The sequence below is a fragment of the Passer domesticus genome, chromosome 20, assembly GCF_036417665.1.
Source record: "Passer domesticus isolate bPasDom1 chromosome 20, bPasDom1.hap1, whole genome shotgun sequence".
Taxonomy (NCBI): Eukaryota; Metazoa; Chordata; class Aves; order Passeriformes; family Passeridae; genus Passer; species Passer domesticus.
The window spans coordinates 10,806,127-10,833,255 of NC_087493.1; the positions used below are offsets into that span (position 1 = coordinate 10,806,127).

The window sequence follows — 27,129 nt, forward strand, 5'->3', positions numbered from 1 at the left end:
CACACTTGAAAAAAATTATGCTGTTTTTTTGCAAATAATTTCAGGTTGTGAAAAAGTTGATGCTTCTGTTTCAGAGCTGATACAGAAGAAATGTATAACAAGCAAATTTATTAATAGGAAAATTATTAAATTTTTTTTTCTGCTTCTCTAAATTTATTTAAGATTTTCTAAGTTAAGAGAGCCTAAGAAGCAAAAGTAACCTAGACCAGGAAATACTTTTAAACTCCAGTAGACATATTGTCAATAAATATACAGTGATACTTCCTGTTTCATCTCTCACAAACATGAAGTTCTAACATGCCTTAAAGAGCTCAGGCCCATGTTGCTAATATTTATATGCTTATTGTCAATGTATACCAAGCAATGCTCTCAACCAAGTCAGGCCTTCACTACCTACAACTCAAAAAAACCTCAACCCTTCTGCCCAACAACTCTACCACAGTCACACACACAGCATTGGTCTGGGATCCTCTCCACTCTGACACATCCTCAGTCCAGCACTCCCAAATCACAAATATCTTGCACTCTTACATATTCATACAGCTCCAGCAACAAGAGATCTCAACACAATGCTGCCTGATTTGGAGCAGCATTGCTGTAGGCAATACTCTGAGAAAGGGGGAATTTGCCAGTAGTTCTGGAGAATGAGTGGTCAGGTTCTAGTAAAAAGGGCACTGTCACTTGAGCTGCTTTAAACTGCTGGTTCTGAGCACGCTCTTCTCCTGGTCATTGGCATTTTGATTTATTAAAAGAGCTCAGTGGGTATAGATCAGTGAAGTGCAGAGGGGCAAGGTCAGTAAATGGGATCCAACATATCCAACAATAAGCACTGACAGGAAAAGCTTATTCCAAGGATAAGCATGCAACTTTCTGGAGTTCAAAACCAGAGCTCAGCCCTGAGATCCCTGCTCAGGGCAGGGGGAAACTGGTGGAAACACCCTCTGCCCTGAACAGAAGGAGCTCTCTAAAACAGAAACAGAAACAACCTGTATAAAACTGTGAGTGCAGGGGGGCATCAGAAGTCCTGTATCTGCACAATCTCTGACTTCCACGGACATACAGAACTTAGAGGACAAATCAGAGAATGGTTTGGATTGGAAGAAACCTTAAAAGACTCATCTAGTGCAACACCACTGCTGTGGGTGGGAATTTTGACTAGATCAGGTTGCTGAAAGCCCCATTCAACCTGAGCTTGCACACTTCCATTGATGGGACATTCCTGTATTCTGGGGCCTGTCTGTTCCTGTGTCTCACTGGGCTCTTCTTAAAAATATCAATTTATATCCAACCAGAATCTACCTTTTTTAATTTAAAACTTTTCCCCTTGTCCTGTGGCCACCAGCTTAGGTAAAAAGTCTTTCCCCCTCTAAAGAGGTGCCTTTATATATTGAAAACTTGCAATATGGTCTTCTCAGAGCCTTCTCATCTCCATGCTGAGTAGGCACAACTAAGTAAGCCTTTCTTCATAGCAGAGGCATTCCAGGACTTGGAACTTTTTTTTTGTGGCTCAGCTTTGCATGTCCTCCACAACTGCTCCACCTGGTCCATTATCCTTTTTTTATTGGGGGTCCCAGAGCTGAATACAGCACTACAGATGAGGTCTCATGACAGCTCTTTAACTGGATAACATTCCTTCCCATTGGTTTATCAATTGAAACATCCAGCTTGATGTTGTCTGCTTTATCAGTAGATTGGACAACACAGGCCCCAGTATACATAGCTCTTTTATTCTGTCTCTATCTGACTAAGAGGTTTCCTTCTTATCCCATGGCTTCATCACTTCTATAATAGCCTTTGTTGGCTTTCATAACCTTGCTGAAAAGTTTTGGAAATCCTAGTCAATTATCTGTATCTCTCTGTCCACACACTCACCTATCCTCTCAAAGTTTTGTCTGTTTTTTCATTTGTAAGGCTGACTGGAATTTAACAGACTGCTCCTTTTGGAAGGACATAAACCCTCTCAGTTCCCCATACCATTTCTTTCCCTGCAGGTGTTACATATGCTTGGTCCAGGGCTCCCTGGGAATTCAGTGTACTCTGCCCTAGGAGGCAGGGCCTGGCACTGAAGATGGTAACTTTCTCCCCCTGCACTCAAGTCTTTAATGTCAGTTTATGTAGATCTCTGCTCAGGCTCAGAATCTGCTATTTACTTGCCTGTCTTCTTTATTGCTTCTTTTGCACACTGAATGGAAAAATCATTCATCTGGACAGCTACTAATGAAATTACAGTTACTAATGAAGTGTTTTCCTTTTACTGCTGGACTACTGCAAGCTGTCTCTTCCCTGCTGTCTTCTCTGACCTCTCCTCCCATAGGCTAGTGAGAGAAGCTCCTCGTGTGGGTTTTGAGTTTCTACAACACCCGTAAGGAAAACACCTCATCAAACAGCTGGTCTTTCTCAGCAGGAAAGAAAAATTCCCCAAGACAGGGCAGTGTTTCAGAAACTCAGCTTTTGTAGACACTGATCTAATTTATAGAAACTAAGGTAATTCTCACAGAACTGTCACCAACCTTCTCCAGTTCTAATTCAAGGGAATGTGTTACTCTACATTGCCTTCTAATTAAAATCAAGGCAAAAAATAGTGGAGACTAAAGACTACTTTTGGTCAGCTTCACAAAAAAACCCCATAAATTCTTTGGGTTATTACCACTCTATAAATCACTCTCAGAGGCCAGCAAAAGGAGCATCTCACACCTGACAACAGCAAGCTGGAAAGTGCTGACCTGCCATAAGGGTAAATAAAATAGAAGATATTGTCTGGGGTATACCAGTAGGAAGAACTTGCAGGAGTCACAGTCAGGAATTATTGTCCTTGACTTCTCTTCATGTGATGTTATTTTTCTAGTCACACCTCAATCACTAAGAAAAAAAGAAGGGATAAGTAGTCAGGAACTAGGTGACAAAAAAGCTGCGTTGTGACATAAGTACACAGAGATTGTAAGAAAAAACTGCAAAACAGTACCAAAAATGGTAATCAAGGTCTAACCAATAAAACCAAAAGAAATGAAAAGTACTGCTCATGGTATGCACACAAAGGAATCTACAGGATTTATTCTCTAGACATTAAAATGGTTAAACCAAAAATTGCAGAAACAAGGAAGTGACAGAGGGTACACATTTTGTGCAGCCCTCAGGTCACTTTGCTATCTCATGACATCCTCACTCTTCCTCTTCTATCTTCTTGCCATGAATGTCGCGGCTCTTGGCTCGGAGCTTGTTGACCTGTGACTCTGCAATGTCAGCGCGCTCCTCGGCTTCCTCCAGCTCGTGCTGGATCTTGCGGAACTTGGAGAGGTTGACATTGGACAGCTCCTCCTGTGAGAGGAGAGGGAATCAGGGGTGAGGAGACCAGGGCAAGGGTTTCACTCCTGCAGCGAGTCAGCCTTATGGGGTTGCAAATCTACATGCCCCTTCCCATAATGCAGATGTTCCCTTAATGAATGTCCCTGACTGCAGGATGCCCAGAGCTCACCAAGGCCTCTAGAAATGACAGCAAAGCAGCGTGGCCAAGACAGTTGTGTCTTGGGAGTTAGTTTCATATGCCTCTCCTGGTATTCCGATGATTCAAGATGCGTGCTGCCCCAATGGAATGTGGAATTTTTGTCCTTTCTGCAAGCAATACTTACAGCCTCCTCAGCTTGTCTCTTGTAGGATTTCACTTTCATTTGCAGCTTGTCCACCAGATCCTGCAGCCTCAGGACATTCTTCCTGTCTTCCTCAGACTAAAGCAGTTGATAAACAGAATAGACAGTCAATTCTTGGTTCTGCATCATGTGAGATTAACAATTGCCCTTGGGGATGGTGTGGGTAAAATGTGACTCGCTGTGAGAAAGCCCTGGAAGAGCAGGAGAGCTCGTGCCTTACCTGGTAGGTGAGTTCCTTCACCCTGCGCTCGTACTTGCGCACGCCCTTCACGGCTTCAGCGCTGCGCTTCTGCTCAGCATCAACCTCCCCTTCCAGCTCCCGCACCTGCAAGGACAAGCCCATCCCTGCAGCTGCCCTGACAATGGCTCTCCAAGGAGAGCCACGCTCACTCAGGCACAGCCCCAGCCCTACACACCCTGGCCTCCAGCTTCTGGATCTGCTTCTTCCCTCCCTTCAGTGCCAGCTGCTCGGCCTCTTCCAGACGATGCTGCAGGTCCTTCACAGTCTGGTCCAGGTTCTTCTTCATCCTCTCCAGGTGGGCACTGGTGTCCTGCTCCTTCTTCAGCTCCTCTGCCATCATGGCCGCCTGATCAGAGCAAAGGGTCAAAGCCATTTTGGGGCTGGACATATTTTAGACAGACTACATTCATCGTCAGCAATGCCAGGAGTGTCCAACTCACATCAGTGATGGCCTTCTTGGCCTTCTCCTCAGCATTGCGAGCTTCCTGGATGGTATCCTCCATTTCACTCTGGATCTGGGAAATGTCCGTCTCCAGCTTCTTCTTGGTGTTGATCAAGCTGGTGTTCTGTGCAACAGGAAACACAAGATTCCTACTATCAGACCAAATGCCTCCACATCAAGGCCTGAAAATGTGGTTAGAGTTTAGGGAAGTCTTTAGGGCAAGAGACTTCTTCAGCTCCAGAGCAGTAAACCAGATATTGAGAGCTGGATGGAGGGGACATATTGCAGCAGACCGCTTCAAATGCTTACAAAGTAATTACTTACAGGATGAATAATAATTTAAATCTTTGTTATCACTTGTCAATGCAAATAATTTCCAAGAGCGCCTGACCTGGGTGTGGAGGAGCTGTGCACGTTCAGTGGCATCCAGAAGCTCCTGCTCAGCCAATTTCCTCGACCGCTCCGTCTGCTCCAGGGCTGCCCGGAGCTCCTCAACTTCAGCCTGCAGCAGGTTTGCTCTGCGCTCCACCATGGCCACCTGCTCCTTCAGGTCATCCTGTGTCCTCAGAGCATCATCCAAGTGCAGCTGGGTGTCCTGCAAAGAGAGACAAGGGAAATTACCAGGCCTCAGTGGGTGCTTGAGTAGCAGAAATGTCAGGGATCTCATTTCTCTTTCTGTAGCTCTGCTGAACGGACCTTGAGCACAGCCTGGGTATTCCTCAGGTTCTTCTGTGCCTCTGCAGCCTGGCGGTTGGCATGGCTCAGCTGGATCTCCATTTCATTCAGGTCTCCCTCCATCTTCTTCTTCAGCCTCAGGGCTTCATTCCTGCTCCTGATCTCAGCATCCAGGGTGCTCTGCATGGAGTCCACAATTCTGAGGTGGTTCCTCTTCAGCTGGTCAATCTCCTCATCTTTCTCTGCTATCTTCCTGTCAATCTCAGACTTCACTTGATTGAGCTCAAGCTGCAGGCGCAGGATCTTTCCCTCCTCATGTTCCAGGGAGGCCTGCAAAATTCAGCACAAAGAATATTTTACATTCAAAATAAACTTTTAGCAGTTCCATATGAAAGGTAGGCTTGCTTTCCTGCCCTCTCTCCAAAGGACTACATGCATACTCTTTGTGGTGCTCATTAATTAGCACTGTCTGTACCTCAGCTTCCTCCAGGGAGGCTTGCAGTTCAGATTTCTCCTGCTCAACCTGCTTCTTCACTTTCTCCAGCTCATGAATTGCCTTTCCTCCCTCTGCAATCTGCTCCGTAAGGTCGGAAATCTCCTCTGTGGGAACAAAGATCAATGGCATGGTCAGGCACAGAGCAGAATGGGAAGGGCCCTGTCCCACCAAGGTGACAGGCATCTCTGCAGATGTGCAGGCACACACCCATGAACAATGGTGGCAAAGTCTGATAGTGAGAAAGGCCAGGGAGGAGCAGAGGCCCAGGGACTTACGCTGCAAGTTCTTGTTCTCCCGCTTCATTGTTTCCAGGTGGTCCAAGGACTCCTCATAGGCATTCTTCATCTTGAACAGCTCCGTGCTGAGAGAGCGCGACTCCTTCTGCGAGGCCTCCAGCTCAGCCTGTGTTTCCTCATACTTCTGCTTCCATTCTGCCAGGATCTGAAGAGAAACAGGGTGTGACTAGGGCTCTGGCCATCACAGGGCCATGCTCTTGCCAGGGGTGCTGGTGCTGAAGGCCAAAAGACCTTGTCAAAGTTCTTCTGCTTCTTATCCAGAGCAGCACAAGCAGCATTGGATCTCTCCACATCAATCATCAGGTCCTCCACTTCATTCTGCAGCCTCTGCTTTGTCTTTTCCAGGGAGGCACATTTGGCATTGACAGCCTCAACATGTTCCTCTGCATCCTGCAGACGCTGGGCCAGCTTCTTCCTGGGAGGAGAGAAGCACAGTTCCACATCAGAGCTTGGAAGGTTTTCAGTTCTACAATGTCATAGGAGGACTGGTTTGTAGATTTGAGATTTTTTAGCCAAGCACTTTTAACAGATATGTAAGGATTTATCCTTTTCTCTGTCCTATCACCTGTGGAGGATTAGGTGTGTTTTAACACTTCTAAATCCTATGTTTTCTCTTCCAATCTACACTTTTTCTCTCCCTCTACCTCTCCCGTTTTTTTACAAATACACTATGTCCTTGCCTTTATCCCACCCTTGTCATAGCCCACTCTCAGAGATTCCAATTTCTTTTGACCCGTTTCAGTCTTCTCCAGTCATTTCCCATCCTGCTTCCCCACATACTTGGCCTCCTCGAGCTCCTCTGTGCGCTGAATCGCGTCCGTCTCGTATTTGGTTCTCCACTGGGCCACTTCGCTGTTGGCCTTGGACATGGCTCTCTGCAGCTCTGCCTTGGCCTCCTGCTCCTCCTCATATTGTTCCCGGAGCAAGTCACAGTCGTGGCGAGCGGACTGCAGGGCGTGGGCCAGGGCGTTCTTGGCCTGTGGGGACATTGGGTTTGGTAAAGTTGAATAGTGATCTTTAAATCCCGCTTGACTGTAAACTTCAACATGAAAATGGAATGAAACTCTAATGGGGCAAATATGTCATGGAGCTGGTGAAGCTCCCATTGTCACATTTTGGAGCATCAGTACACATTAGTGATGGCTCCTCTGGGGACAGTAATCGGCTGCTTGTCTAAATGTGTGGCTGAAACGTGTCTCAGAGAAGATCATCAGAATTTCATGGAAACTTTGAGGATTACTTCCTGCAGCACCTAAAATATCTGCTTCCTTTCCTCTCTAGTGGAAGAGTGAGAGGTTTTTCATTAGTGCTCTTCCCTCCAGTCCTACATGTGTGTTTAGGGATGGAAATTTGAGGCAGTCTCCTGTCAGACAGGATTCTGCAGATGCTTTTGGGGCTGATGTAGGCTATGGACAGTAGGGTACTTCCAGACCTTGATTTCCTCCTCCAGATGCCTCTTGAGTTCCTCAATCTGTTGGGTAAATCCTTGCTTGCCCCTAGACAGCTGAGAAATCAGAGCATCTTTCTCCTCCACCTGGCGGGAAAATTCACCTGGATAAGGAAAGGGGAAAAAAGGAAGCAGACTGTTACTCCTATGACACCTTCTGCCTGTAAAGCCACATAACCAGGAATGGCCTGGAGAGCTTATTCTAGCTGCCACCTTGTACTCTCTGGCTTGCTCAGAGCATGCAGGTCCTGCCATTGAAATTTGGGAAGAGGATGTCTCACCTGACTCCGTCTGCAGACGAGCTCTTTGTGTATTGAGGTCATTGATCATGCGCTGATTCTGCTCATCCTTTGTTTTAAGCTCACTCAGCTGATCTTCCAGAGTGCGGCACATCTTCTCCAGGTTGGCCTACAGGGGAAGCATGGGAAGGGAAAATAAATGATGGTCTGCACTCTGCCTTATTTTCACAGTGGTAATTTTGTTTCTGCGAATGTGTATGAAACAGTCAGCTTTTGTGCCACACTATGTCCCTGTGAGCATTTTCTCCTGCAAATTCATACCTTGGCTTTAGAGACAGACTCCATGTTGCTGGCCAAGTCATCAATCTCCATCTTCAGCTCACTTTTCTCCTTCTCCAGCTTCTGCTTCACGCGTTGCAGGTTGTCGATCTGCTCGCCCAGCTCAGCTGTGCTGTCCGCGTGCTTCTTGCGCAGGGCAGAAGCCGTGGCTTCGTGCTGCAGCGTGGCCTCTTCCAGGTCACGGCGCATCTTCTGGAATTCTGCCTCACGCTTCTTGTTCATCTCAATCTGAGCTGCTGTGGCCCCTCCTGCTTCCTCCAGGCGCTCGCTGATCTCCTCCAGCTCCCTGGACAGGTCAGCGCGATGCTTCTCTGCTTTAGCGCGAGAGGTTCGCTCTGCCTCAATTTCCTCCTCCAGCTCCTCAATGCGGGCCTGCAGAACAGCAGGGACCCTTGACAGCCGTGCCCTCCTCCTGCCTGAGCTGAGCCTGAGCAAGGCAGGGGAAGGAACAGACACTTGCCTGCAGCTCCTTGATTTTCTTCTGAAACTGCATGCCCAGAGCCTGTTCATCCTCGATCTTGCTCTGGATCTGGCTGATTTCAAAGTCTTTCCTTTGGACCAAGTGAACCATGTTAGAGCTCAAAGAAAAGAGACAAGTGCTGCAGCCCAGCACTCAGGTGCCCCAGAGCCACACTTACTTCTTCAGTTTCTCATCCAGCTGCTGCTTATCATTCTCCAAATCCATGATGCTGTCCTGGGCCAGCTTCAGGTCTCCTTCCAGTTTCCTCTTTGCTCTCTCCAGGTCCATGCGCAGTTTCTTCTCTTGCTCCAGGGACCCTTCCAGCTGAACACAACAAGACCATCAGGCCTCTGCCAGCCAGCTTGGACTCCATACCTGTCCCGTTCCTGCTCTATATCCGTGTGCTTACATCATCCACTTGCTGTTCCAGCTTGGTCTTGGCTTTGGTCAGAGTATTGACTTTGTCTTCCTCTACCTGCAGGTCATCCAGGGTCTGCTGATGTGCCTCTTGGAGGGCTTTCTTCTCTTTTGTCAGCTTGGCAATGGTCTCATCCAGGGCTGCCATCTCCTCAGTCAGGTTTTTCACCTAAAAATAATAGCAATTTTCAAAATTCGGTGGAAAACAGGCTGGCTGATTTGGTGCAATTTCTCTCTGCTGTGCTTAGGTAGATGTTTGGCTTTTCCTTTCATTTCTTAGGTCAGGCTCAGCTCATATGTTCAAAAGGTAACATGTTTTTGGATTGTTCTTTTGCTCACAGACACATTGACTTTTCAACCAGCTCTGTGACCCCCTGTGCTTTACCTTGTTTTCAGTGGCGTGTTTTTCCTTCTCCACCTTGGCCAGTGTTAGCTCAAGGTCATCAATATCTTTCTTCAGCTCTGAACATTCATCCTCCAATTTCCTCTTCTTGGCTGTCAGCTCAGCATTAATTTCCTCTTCTTCTTCAGCCCTTTCAGTCAGCTCCTTAATTTTGGCTTCCAGCTGGATTTTGTTTTTGATGAGTTGGTCACACCTTTCCTCAGCATCAGCCAAGCTATCTGCTTCCTGGTGGGGAGACAGAAATTTGTGGGTTCTAATGTTTTGAACTTTCTCTGCTCTGCCTTCTTTATTACTGAGTAGCAGTTGAGCCTGACCTTCAATTCCAGGAACAGAAGGATCTTGAGTGTTTCTACTGGAAAACCTTTTCATTTGGAATCAATATTTATCCGAAAGTTTTTGTGTCTCCTAAATATGTCTCCTAGGCTGACTAGCTATGAGAATGCCTCAGAGCACCCACAAGCATAATGGAAAAAGGCTTACTTCAGTTTCTAGTTTCAGCAGGAGTAATGGCTTGGAATATTTTTCTTATGGTAAAAATATGCAGCATTTTCTTCAACTTATTTGATTATTTAACTTCATCGTATTTGAGCAATAGAAGTTTATGGGAATACGTCTGTGGAGAAAGATTTGTTTTCTTTGGTCAAATTGTGTTTTCCTATTTGAGTTTTGAGGGAAAGTGTGTCTTTCTCAGGTTTGCTTTTACGGTGCTAGACAGAAGCACTGCTTTGAAAATTATTTTTCTTCCAGCTCCAAGTTCTCCACTGTTCAATACAACATTGGCTGGTGCTACATGGCTCTTTCCTCAGACAACAGCAATGGTAAGTGCCATGTGGGTCTGCCAGGAGTCTCAGTATTCTGCTGCCTGTTTACTCAACATTAGTGTACCTGAGAATGTGTGATTTAGACTGTTTTCTTCCACCCATTAATTCCTGAAAGTCTCTTTGCAGGAGAAGAAGCATTCTGACAGTATATTATTCTTTGTCCTGGGGAAAATGAAAGTGATACTCACAGCCTGCACTTGGAGCTGCAGGTCATTTTTCTCCTGCACCAAGGCCACCATTTTCTCTTCTAGCTCCTTCCTCTTTGCCTCAGACTTTGCAAGCTCTTCCTTGGTTTTCTCAAATTCTTGTTTCATGTTGGCCATCTCTTTCTCAGACTCTGCACTCTTCAGCAAGGGCTTGATCTTGAAGAACAGCTTCATCCATGGCCAGTGTTTGACATTCATGAATGCACGAACGTTGTACTGGATGCAGAAGATGGACTCTCTGAAATGAAATTCACACAGTTATTGTATGGATATGGTGTGATTAATTTAAACTTCATCAATAAAGTTCCATGAAAATCAAATAATTATGACAAATATCTACCTCCTCTCCACCATTTTCTTATACTCCACTCTCATCAGGAAGCCCCTGCACCTGGCTTGTATCATGGTCATAATCTCTGCCAGTTTCTCATCTCTCATCTCCTCTAGCACACCTATCAGTCCAGCTTTGAAGAACACCTTGAGAAAGGCAAGATTGTAGTACATCACTGTTGGGTAGTGCATTACTGGGGCACACTATATTTAAATACAGAACTTCATTTTACCTTGGTGTGACCAAATCTGTACTGGGTGTGGTCAACATCAATGGACCCAAGAAGCTTCTCTGAAGCCTTCTTGTTGTCCATGAACTGTCCCTCTGGGATAGCACTGGCATTAAGTACTCTGTATCTGTAGGAGAAAGCAGAACATTAAGAAATCAACAGTTCTGAAACCACCACTGTGATTGAACCTCACTGCCTACTCAACAACAGCTGAATAATATCATGTATTAGAGAGTGCATTCTTTCAAGACAGTGCAAGACTTGAAGGACACTGAAAGAGAGTGCAAGAACAGTTCGTACAATTAACTCAGTGTCCAAGTAAATCCTCACAATCAACATTAATAAAATCATAAATTCTCAACAAAACATGACAATGTAAAATGGAAAGATTGTTAAGATGATCAGGCTGTTCAGCTTGGTCTGAATTGGCAGGAAGGTTCAGAACACTTACCTCTGTTTGAAGTCAGCATAGAGGACTCTGCTGGGGAAGCCTTTCCTGCAGATCCTGATCCCTTCCAGCACGCCGTTACAGCGCAGCTGGTGCAGCACCAGCTCATGCTCCATGGCACCTGACAAACACCACCATTAGTGACTACCCTGCTGTTTGACACTCAGGAGAAGAGTTTCTGCTGCTCAAGCTTTCCTCCCCTTGGCTTGCCTTACCAGGTGTTTTAGTTTCATTTGGGATGATGCAGCGTACAAAATGGGGGTGAGTGCTTCTCAAGTTAGTCATCAGCTTGTTTAAATTCTCCTGTGAGATTTCAAGGAAAAGTTCAGGTTTAATCGAGTAAGAACCTCATGCCTATCTGTGATGTGCATTAAAAAAACTGAGTATTTCTGTGTCTTGAACTGTAGGAAATACATTATTATGTTGGTGTAAAAATCACATAAATATGAATCAGAGACTTAGTGAATTACAAGTCTGTCTTCTGACTGCAATTTCACTGAACACTTATGTTATTTCAGTAGATATATAAATGAGGAAATGAATTCTACTCTTACCCTGAAGAGAGCTGAGACAGTCTGGAAAGAAGAACCCTTCTTCTTGCCTCCCTTCTTGCCACCACCACCAGCATCTGCAATTCACAGAAAAGAAAAAGAAACATTTTTTTACAATGGGCAATAAGTGCTGGATACAACAGAATACAAAGCCTCTTTATATTTCTAGTGTTTGCAGCTTTAATTCTAAGAAAACTTTGTCCCACATTAAAAATACAATTTCCACAAAACTGACCTGCATCTGCTCCACCATAGTTGGCAAAGAGTAAAGCCAGGGTCTTCACAGATGACTTCTGGTACAGCCCAATGACAGTTTCATTCAGAGGGTCCTTGTTCTTCTCCAGCCACCCAGTGATGTTGTAGTCCACTGTGCCAGCATAGTGCACCAGGGAGAAGTGGGCCTCAGCCTTGCCTTTGGCAGGCTTGGGCTTCTGGAAGTTGTTGGACTTGCCTAGGTGCTGGTCATAGAGCTTGTTCTTGAAAGAGGTGTCAGTTGCCTTGGGGAACATGCACTCCTCTTCCAGGATGGAGAAGATGCCCATGGGCTGGGAGAAAGCACAAGTGACAAGGGAAGGTTATAATGGAAATGTTCAATATCACTTTGGATGGGATGTTCAACTGCCTCATCTAGTGGCAGGAATTCCCTCTCATGGTAGAGGATTGGAACAAAATGTTCTTTATGGTCCCTTCCAACCCAAACCATTCTGTGACTCTATGACAATGATGAGAAACCTATGCTATGAATATAAAAGTCTGGTTGTGCTGTTGACAGCATCTCAGCCTGGATGAAAGCTTAGGTTTACCAAGAGTCGTTCTTAGACAAAGAGTTTATGTCTGCCACCCCTTGCGTCTCTGCACTCTGTCTTAATGGAACTGGTAAAAATGTCTAACCAGTTTACACGAAAATTGGTTGTAAAGCTGGGGAAGCAATGATAAAGAGAAAAATATGGGGAAAACAGCTACAAGGGGCTCTGTAGTTTGGGGATGTCAAGTGATGGTATTTATTTCTTAAATTTTTCTGTGAATCTGGAACTCAAATTTGGACTTTGGATCCAACTGTGCCTCAGAAACATCAGAAAATTCTAACAACCATCATATACATGCAAGGAAAAGGTACCTTCTCAATGAGCTCAATGCAGGCAGCCAGGTCCATGCCAAAGTCAATGAACTCCCATTCAATCCCCTCCTTCTTGTACTCCTCCTGCTCCAGCACGAACATGTGGTGGTTGAAGAACTGTTGCAGTTTCTCATTGGTGAAGTTGATGCACAGCTGCTCAAAGCTGTTGAACTGCCCAAAATAAGGAAAGGTGCACAGGTTCTCAAGGTGTGCCAAAACACACAGGCCTTTGCTGCCATTCTCCTAAGGCTGTTTGAACTTGAAACACCAGTCCCAACCCTACAATACCAGCATGTGTTTCTACTCTAAGACTCACTGTCCTTGAAGGACATTTCCTTTATTACTTTGCAAAAATTCTGGGAAAGCTGTGCTCCTTACATCAAAGATCTCAAAGCCAGCAATGTCCAGCACACCAATGAAGTACTGCCTGGGCTGCTTCGTGTCCAGCTGTTGGTTGATGCGAACAACCATCCACAGGAACATCTTCTCAAACATTGCCTTTGCCAGGGCACCTACAGCATTATTCACCTAGGGCGGAGAAGAAAAGACTGGAGTTACCTCTTAGGGGCAAAGAAAATTGTGCACATACTCCTTCAAGCTGTGCATTCTCGACTGTCAGATGTTACCTGTGTCACGTTTTGACCTTTGGTCACATATTCATTCCCAACCTTGACTCGGGGGTAACACAAGGCCTTGAGAAATTCAGCTGAGTTTAGGCCCGTTAGGTAGGCAGCCTTGTCAGCCACTAGAGGTGTGGGGAAGAGAGAAAAACCTTTGTTCATGGACAAACTCTATAATTCATGTATTGTTAACAGCTTTGCTGTTCATATTCTAGGAATGGAAGAACATTTATCTCATCCCGTACAGAAGGCCTGTGAAGGAATGCAAATTCTGGACACTAGTGATGGTGGTCTTTGAAAGCAAGAAAGAGTATGGCTTGGATAAGAAGAGCTTGAACCTGGAATTTCCCAGAAGAACAACAAAAGCCTCTAGCAAGACATAAGGCAAGGCATATTCTCTTTCTTTGGGAAGGGGATTGCTGGGTAACACAACTTCCAGAAATTATTTCATCAAAACCAAATTGCCCCTAAGGTTGTCTTAGTGCTTGGAGGTTTTCAAGGGCGAGAGAGAAATATTCTGTATTGAAATTGAAGTTTCTGCTTTCTGGCAGCATGATCTGGGGGAGCCACCATTGGATAGAATAATGGAACTTCCCATGATTAGGAAAGCACCTCTGCAGTTAGAGGGACCAAGGGCAAATAAGGAATTCTCAGTGTTTTATATGGAGACTCAGGTAACTGCAGTGTGCCTGTGGAGGCAGAGAAGGACACAAATCAGCCCCTGAGTTTGATAATACCTTCAGTGCCATCAGGCTCTGCCTGCTCCTCTCGTTGCTTCTGCTTGAACTTCAGGTTCCCATAGTGCATGACAGCCCCTGTCAGCTTGTAGATGGCTGTTTTCTCATCTGCAGTGAAGCCCAGGATGTCAATGGCGCTCTGCAGTCAAAATAATGAATTCAAAAATGTGTCCTTAGAGGGTCAGAGATGGCACCCTCAAGTCATGCTCTGTAGGTACTTTGTTGCTGTGTTACTTACATCTGTAGCCATCAACTCCTCCTGGTCATCAATGCTGGGGACAGTGACCTCCCCTTGACTCACATAGTGGAAATCATAGGGGTTGGTGGTAATGAGGAGCATGTCTGCAAAGAGGAAGAGGCAAGGCATAGGTTTACTTTTGCCAATCAGGTGAGAGAGGGAACTGTTCCTCAGTGATCAAAAAGCCATAATGCTCTTTCCTACCAATTAGCTCTGGCTTCTTGTTGGACATGATCTGATAAAAGATGTGGTAGCTTCTTTCCGCCTGGAGCTGGAAAGTGACTCTGGACTTCTCCAGCAGATCTGCCCAGGGAGGTAGAAAGAGTTAGACACTTGTGGGAATGCACATGGAGATGGGAATTTGGGAAGGGATGGGAGCAGTCCAGGAGAATCTCTTACAAGTTTCAATGTCAGCAGAAGCCAGTTTGCCTGTGGCACCAAAGTGGATTCTGATGAATTTGCCCTGTTAAGCAGAAGCAGCAGCAGGTCAGCCTGGATGTCTTCTGCTGACATCTCCTTTGCATGAAGAGCTACTCAGGCATTAAGTGTCTTGCCATGAGAGGGAGAGATTTTATGCAAAGCAAGAACTCACAAAGCGTGAGGAGTTGTCATTCCTCACGGTCTTGGCGTTTCCAAAGGCCTCCAGCAGGGGGTTGGCGCTGATGATTTGATCCTCAAGCGTTCCCTGCAGGGACATCATTATTCAGTCACTGTGTTTGGTTGACAGGGCTATGACAGGCCAAGCATTCAGTCTTTCCTTCCCGACTCACCTGCATTTTGCCTGATGATTTGTCTTCCTTCTTCTTCTCTCCGCTGGCTGCAATTGTTGCAAAGTACTGGATGACACGCTTGGTGTTCACAGTCTTCCCGGCCCCGGATTCTCCGCTGCCAGAGCAAAGGGAGAAGCAGAGGGTGCGTGGTCAGGCAGGAGGTGCCCTGGCAGCGGGCAGCCCTGCAGGGACCCGCGCAGGGGGTGTACGTACGTGATCAGGATGGACTGGTTCTCCCGATCTGTGAAGAGACAGAAAAGAAGAGATTATTATTAATGCATTGGCAATAGGCAGCTTCTTTCTCTCATAAACCCCTATGCCTTCACCCATTTTTAATATTTTGATGTTCCCAGATGCAGGTGGGAAGCTGACATCTCAACTCTCCAATGGTGTCTGGTGTAGCAAACATGCAGTTCTTTTTCTGGATAATTCCTTCATGTCATACTCTTAATTTTGTTTATGAAAGTGATTCCAACTAAGGATCAGTTTTGTAGAGTTACTGATTAAATGGTCTATCAGTAAGCTGAATTGAACTGGAGCATGTGCTTCTCATAAACTTTATTACATAGGAATACTACTCCTGATCAGTCCACAAGACCCTTTAAATGGTTTTTATGTTGTTCCCAATTGATTGTTGATGAAATAAAATTACAGAAACATCATAAACATGTAGGAACCTTTATCAGCATAGTCTGCTCTATAATACTAACATTTTGGTACTTCCAGAGCTAGAATTAATGTATCTCTTTTCAATAGCTTGAGCTGAGTTTATTTCCCACAATTTCGTCTGCTTTTTTAACCCATGATCACTTATTTTTGTGTTCCATTGTTATGCTCCATTTTTGAACCACTCAGTGATAAAGGAAAAAATATGTTCCTGGTGCTGAGCTTGTTTCATCATGTACTCTCTCTTTGCTATTCATCTTATCTTTGTCATGCATAATTTTATAAAATAATAAAAATCTTCCTTCTAGAGTTACCAGCACAGCCTGTCCTACCTTTGGGAAACCTTTTTATCTTCCTCTTGACCTGTTCCACTTTACTACTTTCTCTTTTAAGAAGGAAGCCTGAAAATGCATATGACACACCAGGTGCCAAGATACCCCTTGTATATAGTAATGCTTTCTGTTTTGGTCTCTATTTCTTTCTCTGTGATCTCCAGGCTTCAGCTTTTTATTTTGTAGATTCATGATCCTTGAGACAAAATTTTGAAGCAGTATTAGAACACACTTATAAAAGTTGTTGGCAACAAGGGTTTTTTCCCCAGTGGCATTTGTTTTACACCCCCATTCACAAAAATTTCTTGCAACTTCACTGAAGAACTTAATGTAATAAAGTCCCCCTGTAATTAATTATTAGACTTCATTTCTGCTGACCTTAAGAACTTAGTCAAATCAAAAATATTTTCATCACTTCCAGATTATTTTAAAAAATGTTGAACAGTTGAAGGCCCAGAACAAGCCCTTTGACACTTGCCATTCAGACCAGTCTTCAATGCAGCACACCATCCACTTGTTCCACCCTCCCTCCCTGAGTTTGCCTATGATGGTATCATGAAAAACAGCAACAAAACCCTTGCTGAAATCCAGGCAGACAATATCCACTGCTCTCCCCTCATGTCTCAATGCAGTTATCCCATTGTAGAAAGGAAACAGGCTGATTAAGCATAATTTCTCTTTGGTGAAGCCATGCTGACTACTCCTGATCAACTTCTTGTATTCTCCATTCTTAGACGTTCTAATCCTGGAAGCCATTCCAACACTCAGGTGAGGCTAACAGGACTGTAGTTCCTTGGATCATCCTTTTTGCCCTTTTTGAAAACTTGTGACACTTGATTTCTTCCAGTCTTCACGCATGTCTCCTGACTGCCATGACCGTTCCAAGGTGAATGAGAGGCCAACATATGATGCCCTACAGTTCCCTCAGCACTTGCAGGTGCATCCTGTTTGGATGAACTTGTGGATGTCAGGTTTGACTAAACTAACCTCATCCTCTTCAACCAAATGGAAGTCTTCATAATTTTCAATGACAGAAGAACATGTACCCGCACAACATTATTAACTACTTTGCCATTAAGAGACTTTTTCTCCATTGTGAATGTTTACAGCCAAGTGGTTTTAAAGAAAATCATGAAACTCACCAGTCAGCATGAACTGATAGGCGTTGTCAGAGATGGAGAAGATGTGTGGAGGGGCCTCCTGGCGCTTCTTGCCTCGGTAGGCCAACACCACCTCGGGGTTGTACACCGGCAGCCACTTGTAGGGGTTGACAGTGACGCAGAAGAGACCCGAGTAGGTCTGCAAGGAAGGGACACAGCACCTTGGCTTCCCCTGAGCCTGGCCCAGCAGCTCCTGGGGCTGCCCAGAGGAAGCTGCTGCTGCCACTTACGTAGATCATCCAGGCTGCGTAACGCTCTTTGAGGTTGTACAGCACAGCGGGTTCGTGCAGGTGGGTCATCATGGCCATGTCCTCGATTTTGTCATACTTGGGAGGGTTCATGGAGAAGATTTGATCTTCTTTCACCGTCAGGGTCTGCCAAGAAAACAGAAAGATCCACGTGTCACCTAAAAGCTCAAAGTGGGGATCAAATGTTGTTGTTGAGCCTTTTTTTTGACTCACCTCTCCCCCTTCAGTCTTGACAGTGACTTTGCCCGATTCCCTGCTCTCAATTTTGCCTTTCACAAAGGATTCTTTGGGATGAACCACAAAGACCGATGTCTTGGCATCGAAAGGTTTGTTCTGGGCCTCAATTCTCTCCTTTTCCGATTTTCGGAGGTAAGGAGCTGCCTCCCCAAAACAAGCTAACTCAGCATCTGCAGAGGTCATGGCTGCACTTTACTGAAGGCACATCAGTAAAGAACCCTGTGGAAGAAAAGAAATGTAACATAAATAGATTATTAATGTATCTTGCTTGCAACAACAGCTTTTCTAATGCTTTAAAACTGAGCACTTACTAGAATTGCAAAAACTACCAAAAGTTGCCTTCTTTGTGTTTAATGATTCAAACCCAGAAGAGAAAAATATTGTTTCATCCTTAAATAATATATAATAACCTTGAAAAATTTATTTTGTGTCTTATGGTACTGTACAGATTTTGCTTTGGCTTTATGGATTGTAGTGTCATATTTAAGAATATGAAATATGTTAAAGGAACACTTTATTCTAGTATAAAATAATAAAAAAGTATAGATAGAATAGATATTATAGCCTTAAAAGTAGATGGAAAAAAAATTAGTTCAAAACCAGTTTGAGAAAAAAATATATATGTATAATATGCAGTAATGGGGACACCTAATAGCTGGATCCAGTGCACTTACCTTGAAACCTTTCTAGTAGACAGGGCAGAGCACTGCAAAGACACTTTTATAGAGTCTGGTTGGCAGGTGCTCTGCATTCTTCCCCTTTCTTCGGTCAAAACATTTTTTGGCAAACATTCTTTGGCAAAGCATTGTCTGGCAAACTGAACTAATGGCATAGTCATTTGATTTAATAAGATATATTTAGAAATGTTTTGTATCTTACCAATGCTGTGAATGTATTCACTATAAATAATTTGTCTAGAGACATAAGGAGAGAAGTTCAGTTAGGCAAGGCATTTGGAAAATTTGGATGTAGAACCAGTGAACTATACTGCTGCATTTCCAATGGTTTCTTCGTGTACACAAGGCAGATTTTTATTGCATGACTGTGGTGTTACTCTGATACATCCTCAGTCCAGCATTTCTATCGCATCACAAATATCACTGTCACTGAAGCTCCTTTAAACATGCTCTGCTCCTGGTCGTTGCCATTCTGATTATTAAAAGAGCTCAGTGGGTAAAGCTCAGTGAAGAGCAGAGGGCAAGGTCAGTAAATGGGATCCAAGAAGATATCCAACATCAAGCACTGGCATGGGCATGAAAAGCTTATTCCAAGGATGAACATGCAACTCTCTGGAGTTCAAAACCAGAGCTCAGCCCTGGGCTCCCTGTGCAGTGCAGGGAGAAGCTGGTGGAAACATCCTCTGCCCTGAACAGGAGGAGCTCAGAAATAACCTGTGTAAACCAGTGGATGCAGGGAGACATCAGAAATCCTGTGTCTGTGCAATCTCTGATTTCCACAGACATACAGAACTTAGTGGACAAATCAGAGAACGTTTTGGGTTGGAAGAAACCTTAAAAGAATCATCTAGTGCAACACCACTGCTGTGGGTAGGAATTTTGACTAGATCATGTTGCTCAAAGCCCCATTCAGCCTGAGCTTGCACACTTCCAGTGATTCCAGGGGCATTCCCTTATTCTGGGGCTTGTGTTTTAATGGCCTCTTCTTTAAAAATGTCACTCTTATATCCAACTAGAATCTATCTTCCCTAGAGTGTGTTGACTGCAGCACATGGCTTGGTGTTATCAGCAAACTAACTTGCTGACAGTGCCCTCAGTCCTACTGTCCATGTTCTTGACAAATGGGTAAATAGTGCTGGTTTCAAAACAACCTGCCTGGGGACACAATTTCTTATTGGTCTCCACCTGAAATTCAAGCCATTGACCACAACTCTTTGTGTGTGACCATCCAGCCAACGTACCATAGTATATTTTCCAGAATGATCTGCTCCATGATCTTGGCATGCAGAGAGGTGAAGCTGACCAGCTTGTAGTTCCCTGGGTCTTTCTTTTGCTCCTTTTTAAAAATGGGGATTTTTCTGTCAGTGGAACTCCATCAGACAATGACAACTTGTCAAGTGTGATGGATGGTGGCTTAACCACTTCATCTGCCAGTTCCCTCAGGATCTGGGGATGAATCTCATCAGGGCAAATCCCTCATCTCTCCTTCCTTGACTCTCCCTTTCAATTATTTTACAGCTGTCAGTCACAGCATATGTCAGTCACACAATCCATCCCAACAAGTACCTGTGATAGCAATCAGGCCACAGTGCCTGTCTGGGCAGTGGCTACCAGCTCCTTCTGTCTGTTGCCCACAGTGCTGCACTGATAGAGAAGCACTTCCTCTGGGCTATCAGCCACATCTTGTTAGAGGAGTTTGCTGTAATTCCCGTAAAACAAGCCACAGGTTTGGCCACTAATTCATTCCCAACTTTGACCGAAGGATAACACAGGGTCAATGCAGGTCTGCTGAGTACAGAACCATCAGGTAGGCTGCCTTGTCAGCAACTGAAACACAAGAGAGACAAAGAAAAAACTGATCATTGGACAAGGATTGGAATTTGTGTGTTTGTGTGTGGGAAATGCCATTAATGACCAAAATGCTTGATTGCAAACCTTTTAATCTAGCGTCACAACAAACACTGAATACAGAAAAGCTAAAAAAGCCAAGATTGCTATTTTTCTGAACACAGTTATCAGTAAGAAAACTTTCCTTGTATATTTTAACTAAATTTGTAAACCAAATTACTTATTTTAATAATTTTCACTTAAAAAAATCATTAAGATTTCTTCTCTACAGTTGGTTCTGTAATATTTAGACTTCTCCTAATGGCATAACATGTACCATATAAGATTTTAAACAGCTATAAATCACAGCATCCCCATGTCTGCAAAAATAAGGTACTGTTTTGCTTTGAGCAAAAAGACTAAATTTATGATTTATAGAATTCAGACAGAGGAAGTATGTAACAACTCTTACTTGAGATAATGAAAGAAGAGTGAGGGATGTCTGATGCTTCTCCTAGGGTGACAGCTGGGGATTCTCTCCCCTCACATTTGGAACTGAAAATCCTTGCTTTCCCAGGGGCAAATGACAAAGCCAGTCTACTGAGAAGAGCACTTTTGGGGCTTTTTTTCTGTTGTGCTGTGCAAGATGTGGACGCAGCCGTGCAAGAGGCATGAGTGAAGCACATGGCCAGGCAGCTATTGGGCTGCTAGTCCTCAGGAAAGGGTGTACTGAAAGCAGCAGAGATGTCTTTACACTAAAAGAAAAATTAAATAGATCCTGCCCACCACTGTCTCCCATTTCTGCTACTGTCATTGCAGGTCTGGACTCTGCTCCAGCTGACAGCAAAGCACAGCACACTCAAAAAGAGGAGAGGGAGACTGAGCACAGACCTTGGACACAGAATGTACTGCTCAGCAATGTGGGGTAGGCAAGGTATTGCAGGGCTGACATTTCTCATGAAGAAGAGACTGAAGCATGCTGGAAATAGAACCATCTTGAGAAAGACATCAAGCAGCTGACTCGCTGTCTGCCAGCCCTTAGGATATGACTTCTATCTCAGATTCTGTGTTAGCAGGCAGAGAGAAAGAGGGAATATTTAGCAACAAATAAAAGTGCGTACATACACAGATTTCCAGCCTATGGCCTGGCAAAATCTCACAATATTTAGGTTTGCATTGTAAACTGGAGACTAGAGTTTATAACCTTCTAGTGTGGAAAACTTCTCACAGCCTTGAAGAGTGATATTTTCTTCATTATTTTTATCCATGTTTCAATACTTTTATTAATGAGTTTATTCAGTGGAAGAAGCCCCATGGTCCTCGTTCTGATGTCAGAACCTATTACCAAAAATAAACCTAGGAAAACAGTGATCAGATCTTCATATAATTCTCATCCATTCTGTTATGCAGCTTGAAAAAACTGATTGAAAATGAGCACTGCTGACTACTCACATTTGGCAAGGAAGGCCTTTTCATCTTGTCTAGGTTGAATCTTTTTATAATAAGATTGCCCTATGGCAGCCAGCAGAGTTTTCTACTGTAGTAGAAAATAAACTGTGAGGTCCCATTTCCCCTTTCACTATGGTGCAGCACTGAAATTATGTTCAATTTATGATTTCTGTATGCTTATCCACTATCTCTTGCAGTCTCATTAGTTTCTTCTTTTTCACTAGTTTCTCAGTACAATCTGAAATTTCAGACATGTCTTCAGGATGTTTGTTTATCCAGTAGGACATTCACTCAGTGGGCAGTAGATGAAGAAGTATTCATTTGTAGATTCATAAAGAAACCTTCACATTTTAGGTAGCATCATGACTCACTGAGATTGTCACTGGGAAGTTTTGAGTCCAGAAACTTTTCCTGAAGATTGGCTGCTATGACATTTATTTCCAACTGACTGTATCTTTGGGGATAATTCATTCAAGTCAATAAGCATCAGTAGATTCCAATGTAACACTGATTATGCTTCTGTGATGGACATGTGCTCTGATCTAGGCCTTGTGAGGTTCTACTGCTTACAGAATGGCATGGCATTTCATGGGAAAGCTGCTGTGGAGATTCAGGGGGATAACAAGATGCATTGTAGAGTGAAATTGGGTCTTGATAAGTAATTACTACTACCACCACTAGATGAAGATTTAAAAGCATGATTCCAAGTGACTTACTTGATAAGTAATTACTACTACCACCACTAGATGAAGATTTAAAAGCATGATTCCAAGTGACTTACTTATTTCCCTAACAACATGAAGCTCACAGGATAAAGCAAACAGCTCCTGCTAGTGAGCCCTGGGAGGCTGGACAGAGCTCAGAGATGCTCAGCTTCTGCTCCAGTAGGAAACCTACAGGTGCCCTGCACAAACAGCTGTGTCTCCTTGTGTCAGATCCTTCTCAGGTAATTGGGGTCCCTGATCAGGAACTGGGAGGTGCTCAGGGCCATGGGAGGGACCAGGAATGAGCAGGATCTGCATGGATGTGCTGTTTCTCTGGCAGACCATGGCCCATGTAAACTAAGCCCAGGCACAGCTGGGAGAGCAGAGGAGCAGTGTGTGTGAGCCTGTCCCACCCTGGGCAGGGGCTCACTGCAAGGGACATGCCTCCAAGGACATGTTGAGATCAGGTGGGTGAGGCTGAGAAGAATCGAATACTCATCAGTGGGGAAGCTGAGAAGGCGTAATGCAGGACAGGGGATGTAAAGAGAGGAGGGACAGGCAGTGGAGAGAGAAGATGCAGTGATGTGGGTGCATTGTAAATGAGAAGTTGATGCAGCAAAAGTTTTGCTGGAATGGAAAGAGCTTGAGCTCTGCTGTCACTCTTATAGGAGACCAGGAGACAAACTCCCTACACATAATTCATTTTAGAATGTGCTAACACCTTTCAACACTTTCATTTCTTTTTCCGTCTCAAAGAGCAAAAAAATCACAAGAGGAGCTTCATACTTTGGAGATGAAAATCAAGAATTGTGATGAAATCCTTTTAATCCATTCTCTCCCTTGTCATTTTAGAAATAGCTTTGTTTCAGTAGACTGAACCAAGAAAACAAAAGTAATCCAATGCTACACCTGGAGCACATGTGCATACTTATTGTTGCCCAAAATAAGGTTAATATCACATTGATTTGGAAAATTGACAGGGTTACTAGAATAGTTTATCTTCTAATGAGAAGCCTTTAGCTGTAGGAATTAAATTATCAACATGCAAAAAAAGACATTGTCTCATATACTGACTTGATCCAAAATGCAAAGATAAGCACCCAGGTTTCTTGTTAAAAAATACAATATGTGCAGCATTTTTTGCTGCTTCATGTTAGTTTTACATTAATCTAGCAGGAAAATTTCCAATGGGAAATGCAGCTTGCAAATGCAATGGGATTTGCAGCTTGCAAATGCTATTCTCAGCTATGCTGTTAATATTTATAAAACATGCCAGGAGGGACCTTTTTGCCTGCGGATCCTTAATGACTGATAAGGAATGTGTAGCCTCTTACTGAAGATCCCTGGGTAAAGTAAGACCTCTCAGGAATGCTGGCATGAGACAAGGAGAAATGCCAGAACATTAATTCTCTGGTGCAAGCTTCTCACTGTGACACTTTTGCTAAGATGTGGCTGAACACTGGACCCTGGAGATGGTAAGAATAAATTTCACATTCAATTTCTATTGAAAGATGGGTATTGTGATAAATTAAATATGTTGAGTACTTTCTCTGGTTTTGGCATATTTAATCTGGGTAATTTTTTACCTGGGTAAAATGAGTCCTTTAGGGACTTGAGCTGTCATTCCAGATGAGCAGTGCTAAAACTGATGGATAAAAAACCAGTTGGGAATTATGTCTAGCAAAAAAACAGTAATGACCCTAACAAAGGAGAGATTAACTAAGCTGGTGAGGTACTTTGGGCCAGTTACTGGCTTGGCCATTGCAAGAACAGAACAGGAGAGAGCTGACCTTTGTGTCTGTGCTGCTTAGAACATCCTTGTATCTCAGGGTAGCTGTGAAAGGACTGAGATGGCTTTGTGCTCTTCTGATCCTGCCCCTTCCTTTGGAGACTCATTTCTGCAATGCTTGATGCAGTTATTAGCTGATCTTACAGCAGGGAAAACATGTGGGACTTCTGAAGTTTCAACAGTATATTTTAAACCTAGGAATATCTTTATTTTGCTTGGTGAGACCAAAGTGTCTGCCCACTGAGGAAAAGTAAGTCTTGCAAAGAAAAGTGAAGAGGGAGGGCAAAACCAGCTAGAGATTAGTGACAGTTGACGCACAGAATTTTTAGACTTAATGATAAACTGCTTTCTGTTCGTGAGATTTCTATGGTTACTCAAATTCCTCCCATCTTCACAGCATGTGTCAGAGAAAGAAACATGAGCAGCAGGTTCTGGATGAGGAGGTGACATTCAGGATGCCCTTTCCATCACATGCCAGAGTAGCTGAACATCTTCAGTTACCAAACAGGTGAGTGAGGTGGACAGGCTCTGATGGCAATGGAAGGAGAAGGAAAAGGCAAAAGGAGCTGGACAATGGCATGGAAAGAAAAGAAATGAGAACAGCGATATGAAATAAAATTATTTACATTGGAAGAAGAGGTTTCTCCAAATTTGCTTTCAGTTTTGAGAGGATACACATTAAGAATAGTAAACCTTTGGTCTCTTATGGGTGTTCTACATGTATCCAAATAATGTAATATGGATCTTCAATAAAGCTGTGCTGTAATTCCCAGGAGAACATATAGGACAAGAATAATCTATCTAAAGATGGCTTTAGGAAGAGCACACCTTGTCTGAAATGATTCATTTAGACTGACAATTATAGCAAGTTGTAAGAATCCTAAATAAATCCCTGCAAAATAAAACATTCAAGTGTGATATGAGTTTAGAATCCTAAGGAATATGATAATTTTCCAAGTACAGCTTATTATATTTTCAAGGTATTTATAATTTATGGTTGATATTTTAATAATTTTATATTGTTCAAAATATATTATCCAAAATAAAAATGCTGTTTTTCTTATTCACTTATCTACCAACCCAACCCAGTGAATTCTTTCCTACCACGGAAACGTTCTAGGTCTGCCAAAATAACATACAAACACAAACGCAAACCAAAAAATTTCGTAGAAACCTTCAGAAATATCAAAATATACCTTTTTTTCCCCCCAAAGTTAAGTTTTGATGGATTGTAACCTCTGCTTATTTGTGACCTCCACTAACAGTGAAGGTCAGGTGGGCTTTGCTTGGGTTCACAGTGCCACGTTCAAATCTGCTTTATAGGGAAGAATATCTCAATTATTTGTGTATTTTGAGGTTCCATACAGGTAGATCATGCGAATGGCTTGTCTGCACTTTAAGATGCCTAGAGATTTTTCTGTCACTCCTGCTGGCCTGAGAGCCCAGGAAGTCCTTATGTGTGGCAGCTGGACCTCCTCTTGGAGGAGTGAGGGTGTTGAGAGCCCCAGGCCTCTCCTGGTGCCGGCACTAGGAAGGTCCAGCCAGATCACAGTTGTCAAGAGAACTGTTGCAGCCACTCTCCTTGGGCTGTTCCACAGGGAGTGCAGTGCAGGTGGCAGGACCACTGGCACTGTGCCTTGTCCTTTTGTCAGCCACACACTCCCAAGCATGACTGTGGTTCCCTTTCGGGGCAGAGTGCCCAGTGCAGGTGAGGCCCTGTGCCCTGAGCTGTGCCTGCTTCTGTCAGCTCAAGGTCTTTTCTTCCAGCATTGATGACCCAAACATTTCCAGCTGTTCTTTGGCCCATCCCACCTGTTCTTTTTCATGTCCCAGTGGGGAACACATCAACCTGGCTGGTCCACCAGGCTGGATTTTAACCCCTCTGATTTGCTCCTAACAGGTAGGCCAGGCAGTTTGAGCAGGTTTGAGCACCCACGCCTCAGTGGGATGGGCCAGGCAGTTTCAGGGGGCTTAAAGCACTCAGGTTTCAGGGAGATGGGCCATGCAGTTTCAGCAGGAAGATCTCCTTGCTGGTCTGCAGTGGAGCAGGGCCCACAGCAGGGTCCCCTCGATGGCTCCAGGCTGCCATCCCCTGGCGCTGGGGGCTGGAGCAGAGGGCCTGCTCAGCTGCTGCCCGGGAGCTCCCTGTGACTGACAGGAGCCTGATGGGGCCGTGGGACCGGCACCCCCTGCTCCCCTCACCAGCAATAATGCTGTTGGCTTCCTGCCAAGGATCCTAAAGGAACTTCGTGTCAGGTGACAAGGCCCAAGCTGAGGAGAAAGCTGATGCCGCCTGTGCTGTCAGAGCAACAGCCAAGGCCTGAGAAGCAAGGCACAGCCACCATCCCAGCTGATGTCCTGGGCTCGGTGTCCTCTGATTGCCCATGGTGACTGTACCTGGCTGGGACACGGCTTTCCTGAGCTCTCCAGAGGACCAGGGGAGTCAAGGTGCAGGGAGGGCTGAGTCTCCATAACCATCATGTGAGAACCAGCAGCCCAGCCAGGGCTTCTCCAGCAGCCCTGATACTCCTGGGGCTCATGAGGGGCCTCTGGTGTACAGCCCTACAGCCTTCCCTAAATGAGGGCTGGGGAAGCACAGCCTGAGCAAAGGGACATGGATGGCAGCTGGACCTCAGAACAAGCCCTGCCTCTGCCTTCATCCTCACTCAGACAGGGACTCCAGGATGGCAGCTGTAAAATGCTGCACTTTCAGAGCTGCACCCCAGGCTTTTTAATTTGTGGGTTAAAATGAGAGAAGCAAAGCCTCATCCAACCCAAGGAACCCTGGCTGACTGCTGGAAGTACCTGGGCAGCTGCTTTGCAGCCCATTGGACAACACATCCCAGCAGGGAATGGCCATGGCACTGGGCTGG

General features: G+C 44.5%; 1 protein-coding gene and 1 long non-coding RNA gene across 13 annotated transcripts in view; one reads left to right on the forward strand and one right to left on the reverse strand.

The window, feature by feature from the left end:
• Window positions 1-27,129, forward strand: part of LOC135284219 (uncharacterized) — a 60,270-nt gene that overhangs the window by 19,597 nt on the left and 13,544 nt on the right. For 3 of the 6 annotated variants that reach the window (XR_010349658.1, XR_010349659.1, XR_010349663.1), the window contains exons 3-5: window positions 9,847-9,917; window positions 13,638-13,806; window positions 21,134-24,764. This is a non-coding gene — a long non-coding RNA (uncharacterized LOC135284219). The remainder of the gene's footprint in view (window positions 1-9,846; window positions 9,918-13,637; window positions 13,807-21,133; window positions 24,765-27,129) is intronic. The other 3 variants (XR_010349661.1, XR_010349662.1, XR_010349660.1) reach the window with 3 other exon arrangements.
• On the reverse strand, window positions 2,774-26,793 carry LOC135284205 (myosin heavy chain, skeletal muscle, adult-like). 7 transcript variants are annotated; one of them, XM_064395600.1, is made up of 41 exons: window positions 26,654-26,793; window positions 19,729-20,314; window positions 17,787-18,029; window positions 17,556-17,699; window positions 17,308-17,464; window positions 15,381-15,408; window positions 15,168-15,282; window positions 14,990-15,082; window positions 14,797-14,860; window positions 14,602-14,700; window positions 14,398-14,501; window positions 14,160-14,298; window positions 13,429-13,547; window positions 13,181-13,330; window positions 12,803-12,973; window positions 11,921-12,230; window positions 11,689-11,762; window positions 11,350-11,437; window positions 11,138-11,255; window positions 10,690-10,813; window positions 10,467-10,603; window positions 10,109-10,364; window positions 9,082-9,324; window positions 8,689-8,865; window positions 8,458-8,603; window positions 8,280-8,370; window positions 7,802-8,191; window positions 7,523-7,649; window positions 7,227-7,345; window positions 6,575-6,771; window positions 6,026-6,209; window positions 5,774-5,939; window positions 5,478-5,602; window positions 5,024-5,332; window positions 4,719-4,922; window positions 4,326-4,451; window positions 4,061-4,231; window positions 3,865-3,969; window positions 3,627-3,722; window positions 3,164-3,315; window positions 2,777-2,859 (listed from the first exon to the last, which is right to left on the reverse strand). In XM_064395600.1, exons 3-41 carry the CDS (start codon window positions 17,991-17,993, stop codon window positions 2,853-2,855), a joined length of 5,832 nt encoding a protein of 1,943 aa, XP_064251670.1. In that variant the 5' UTR covers window positions 17,994-18,029; window positions 19,729-20,314; window positions 26,654-26,793; the 3' UTR covers window positions 2,777-2,852. The 7 variants fall into 7 exon arrangements, with proteins under 7 accessions (XP_064251674.1, XP_064251670.1, XP_064251668.1 ...); XM_064395598.1 differs by lacking the exon at window positions 26,654-26,793 and adding an exon at window positions 26,459-26,572; XM_064395601.1 differs by lacking the exon at window positions 26,654-26,793 and adding an exon at window positions 26,069-26,379.